Source organism: Scomber scombrus, chromosome 3 (assembly GCF_963691925.1).
Source record: "Scomber scombrus chromosome 3, fScoSco1.1, whole genome shotgun sequence".
Taxonomy (NCBI): domain Eukaryota; kingdom Metazoa; phylum Chordata; class Actinopteri; order Scombriformes; family Scombridae; genus Scomber; species Scomber scombrus.
This window is the reverse complement of record NC_084972.1, coordinates 35,495,310-35,499,391: the sequence shown is the minus strand read 5'-3', so window position 1 is coordinate 35,499,391 and position 4,082 is coordinate 35,495,310. Positions and strand designations below refer to the sequence as shown.

The window sequence follows — 4,082 nt, the reverse complement described above, 5'->3', positions numbered from 1 at the left end:
TAGTTTTGTTCTGTTGTGTTTCTGAGTGTCTAACTCTAGTTGTGTTGTGTTTCTGAGTGTCTGACTGTAGTTGTGTTGTGTTTCTGAGTGTCTAACTCTAGTTGTGTTGTGTTTCTGAGTGTCTGACTGTAGTTGTGTTGTGTTTCTGAGTGTCTAACTCTAGTTGTGTTGTGTTTCTGAGTGTCTGACTGTAGTTGTGTTGTGTTTCTGAGTGTCTAACTCTAGTTGTGTTGTGTTTCTGAGTGTCTGACTGTAGTTGTGTTGTGTTTCTGAGTGTCTGACTGTAGTTGTGTTGTGTTTCTGAGTGTCTGACTGTAGTTTTTTTCTGTTGTGTTTCTGAGTGTCTGACTGTAGTTTTGTTGTGTTTCTGAGTGTCTGACTGTAGTTTTTTTCTGTTGTGTTTCTGAGTGTCTGACTGTAGTTCTGTTGTGTTTCTGAGTGTCTGACTGTAGTTTTTTCTGTTGTGTTTCTGAGTGTCTGACTGTAGTTCTGTTGTGTTTCTGAGTGTCTGACGGTAGTTCTGTTGTGTTACTGAGTGTCTAACTGTACTTTTGTTGTGTTTCTGAGTGTCTGACTGTAGTTGTGTTTCTGAGTGTCTGACTGTAGTTTTTTCTGTTGTGTTTCTGAGTGTCTGACTGTAGTTTTGTTGTGTTTCTGAGTGTCTGACTGTAGTTGTGTTGTGTTTCTGAGTGTCTGACTGTAGTTTTGTTCTGTTGTGTTTCTGAGTGTCTGACTGTAGTTTTGTTCTGTTGTGTTTCTGAGTGTCTAACTCTAGTTCTGTTGTGTTTCTGAGTGTCTGACTGTAGTTGTGTTGTGTTTCTGAGTGTCTGACTGTAGTTTTGTTCTGTTGTGTTTCTGAGTGTCTGACTGTAGTTTTGTTCTGTTGTGTTTCTGAGTGTCTAACTGTAGTTCTGTTGTGTTTCTGAGTGTCTGGCTGTAGTTGTGTTGTGTTTCTGAGTGTCTGACTGTAGTTTTGTTGTGTTTCTGAGTGTCTGACTGTAGTTGTGTTGTGTTTCTGAGTGTCTGACTGTAGTTTTGTTCTGTTGTGTTTCTGAGTGTCTGACTGTAGTTGTGTTGTGTTTCTGAGTGTCTGACTGTAGTTGTGTTGTGTTTCTGAGTGTCTGACTGTAGTTTTGTTGTGTTTCTGAGTGTCTGACTGTAGTTTTGTTCTGTTGTGTTTCTGAGTGTCTGACTGTAGTTTTGTTCTGTTGTGTTTCTGAGTGTCTGACGGTAGTTCTGTTGTGTTACTGAGTGTCTAACTGTACTTTTGTTGTGTTTCTGAGTGTCTGACTGTAGTTGTGTTGTGTTTCTGAGTGTCTGACTGTAGTTTTTTTCTGTTGTGTTTCTGAGTGTCTGACTGTAGTTGTGTTGTGTTTCTGAGTGTCTGACTGTAGTTGTGTTGTGTTTCTGAGTGTCTGACTGTAGTTGTGTTCTGTTGTGTTTCTGAGTGTCTGACTCTAGTTGTGTTTCTGAGTGTCTGACTGTAGTTGTGTTGTGTTTCTGAGTGTCTGACTGTAGTTTTGTTCTGTTGTGTTTCTGAGTGTCTGACTGTAGTTTTGTTCTGTTGTGTTTCTGAGTGTCTAACTCTAGTTCTGTTGTGTTTCTGAGTGTCTGACTGTAGTTGTGTTCTGTTGTGTTTCTGAGTGTCTGGCTGTAGTTGTGTTGTGTTTCTGAGTGTCTGACTGTAGTTTTGTTGTGTTTCTGAGTGTCTGACTGTAGTTGTGTTGTGTTTCTGAGTGTCTGACTGTAGTTTTGTTCTGTTGTGTTTCTGAGTGTCTGACTGTAGTTTTGTTCTGTTGTGTTTCTGAGTGTCTGACTGTAGTTCTGTTGTGTTTCTGAGTGTCTGACGGTAGTTCTGTTGTGTTACTGAGTGTCTAACTGTACTTTTGTTGTGTTTCTGAGTGTCTGACTGTAGTTGTGTTGTGTTTCTGAGTGTCTGACTGTAGTTTTTTTCTGTTGTGTTTCTGAGTGTCTGACTGTAGTTGTGTTGTGTTTCTGAGTGTCTGACTGTAGTTGTGTTCTGTTGTGTTTCTGAGTGTCTGACTCTAGTTGTGTTGTGTTTCTGAGTGTCTGACTGTAGTTTTGTTCTGTTGTGTTTCTGAGTGTCTGACTGTAGTTGTGTTGTGTTTCTGAGTGTCTGACTGTAGTTTTGTTCTGTTGTGTTTCTGAGTGTCTGACTGTAGTTTTGTTCTGTTGTGTTTCTGAGTGTCTAACTCTAGTTGTGTTGTGTTTCTGAGTGTCTGACTGTAGTTGTGTTCTGTTGTGTTTCTGAGTTTCTGACTGTAGTTGTGTTCTGTTGTGTTTCTGAGTGTCTGGCTGTAGTTTTGTTGTGTTTCTGAGTGTCTGACTGTAGTTGTGTTGTGTTTCTGAGTGTCTGACTGTAGTTTTGTTCTGTTGTGTTTCTGAGTGTCTGACTGTAGTTTTGTTGTGTTGTGTTTCTGAGTGTCTGACTGTAGTTCTGATGTGTTTCTGAGTGTCTGACTGTAGTTGTGTTCTGTTGTGTTTCTGAGTGTCTGACTGTAGTTGTGTTCTGTTGTGTTTCTGAGTGTCTGGCTGTAGTTGTGTTGTGTTTCTGAGTGTCTGACTGTAGTTGTGTTGTGTTTCTGAGTGTCTAACTCTAGTTGTGTTGTGTTTCTGAGTGTCTGACTCTAGTTGTGTTGTGTTTCTGAGTGTCTGACTGTAGTTTTGTTCTGTTGTGTTTCTGAGTGTCTGACTCTAGTTGTGTTGTGTTTCTGAGTGTCTGACTGTAGTTTTGTTCTGTTGTGTTTCTGAGTGTCTGACTGTAGTTGTGTTGTGTTTCTGAGTGTCTGAGTCTAGTTGTGTTGTGTTTCTGAGTGTCTGACTGTAGTTGTGTTCTGTTGTGTTTCTGAGTGTCTAACTCTAGTTGTGTTGTGTTTCTGAGTGTCTTACATTAGTTTTGTTCTATTGTGTTTCTGATTGTTTGATGAACAGAAAAGATAAAAAGTCTCCAGGTTGTGTTTCAGTTCTCAGTTCATGTCAGACATGTGAGCTCCTCAGCGCCTCCTGCAGGTGGAGGTTCTCCTCCACAGTCTGCTGCTGGAGCCTCTGAGCCGGGGGCCTCCACCAGGCCCTGCAGGTATTTGATGTACCTGATGGCGGCGCGTAGAGTCTCCACCTTGCTGAGCCGGCGGTCGGCGCTCTGACCCGGCAGGTGCTCCCTCAGCTTGGCGTAACCCTGATTCACACATTTCACCCGCTGACGCTCGCGCTCGTTCCTCTTCTGGATGAACGCCGGCTCGAAAGGACACTCGTACACGCTGAAGTGTCCGTGATGGTGAAAAGGGGCCAGGTAGGGCAGGAGGCCGGGGCCCCTCAGAGGGGCCCCCATGCTGGGGGGGTAGAAGATGAAGGGGACGCTGCGGTCCTCACAGCAACCAGCAGAGGGAGGCAGAGTGAAGCGCTGCAGAGCGCCGCCGAACGCTGACGGACGCTGATCGATGAAGGAGGGCGAGAAGGCGGCGCTCATCATGTGACCTGATGATCAATAATCTTCATCACGCTGCTGATCTGTGGAGACGATGATGTATAATCAACACTTTATTATTCACATACTGAGTTTTACTGGATTTATTATCAGTATTTTAGATTATTAATCATCATAAAGCAGAGATCTATTATCAGATATATCTGATCAGCATGTTATTGATTAATCTGAACTATTAATACAACATCAAACATCACTATTGTATTATTATATCGTGTTCTCACCTTCAGATGCAGCTGTTGGCTCCTCTGTAGTTTGTCTCTGACTGAAGCTTCAGGATGAAGAGCTCACTGTTTACCTGAGCTGCTGAGGCTCCGCCCCCCCCCCCCCCCCCCCAGGTGTGACGTCAGGTAAGGAGACCCTCAGACAGGCTGCAGCGTCTCACACAGGAAACACTGACACTCTTTAACTTTATTAAATGACGCAGAGTTTTATTTAATATGAACTATTCTGATATTTAATTAAACAGGTGACCCCCCCCCCACCTCTGCCCCCCACACACACATCAAACTATATCAGTTATAAACAGCACAGACAGAGGAGAGGATGACTGTTAACTCACATCAGATATTAAATA

The 4,082-nt window shown here is 42.9% G+C and overlaps 1 protein-coding gene across 1 annotated transcript; it reads right to left on the bottom strand.

Annotated features, from left to right (window-relative positions):
* Positions 1–2,992: 2,992 nt before the first annotated feature.
* LOC133976797 (achaete-scute homolog 5) lies at positions 2,993–3,490 on the bottom strand. The gene has a single exon (XM_062414995.1). The coding sequence runs from the start codon at positions 3,488–3,490 to the stop codon at positions 2,993–2,995; it is 498 nt and encodes a 165-aa protein (XP_062270979.1).
* Positions 3,491–4,082: the final 592 nt, after the last annotated feature.

What these genes read in the sequence shown, in the direction of transcription:
- LOC133976797 (XM_062414995.1), bottom strand. Translation starts at nt 3,490, where the DNA reads ATGATGAGCGCCGCCTTCTCGCCCTCCTTCATCGATCAGCGTCCGTCA.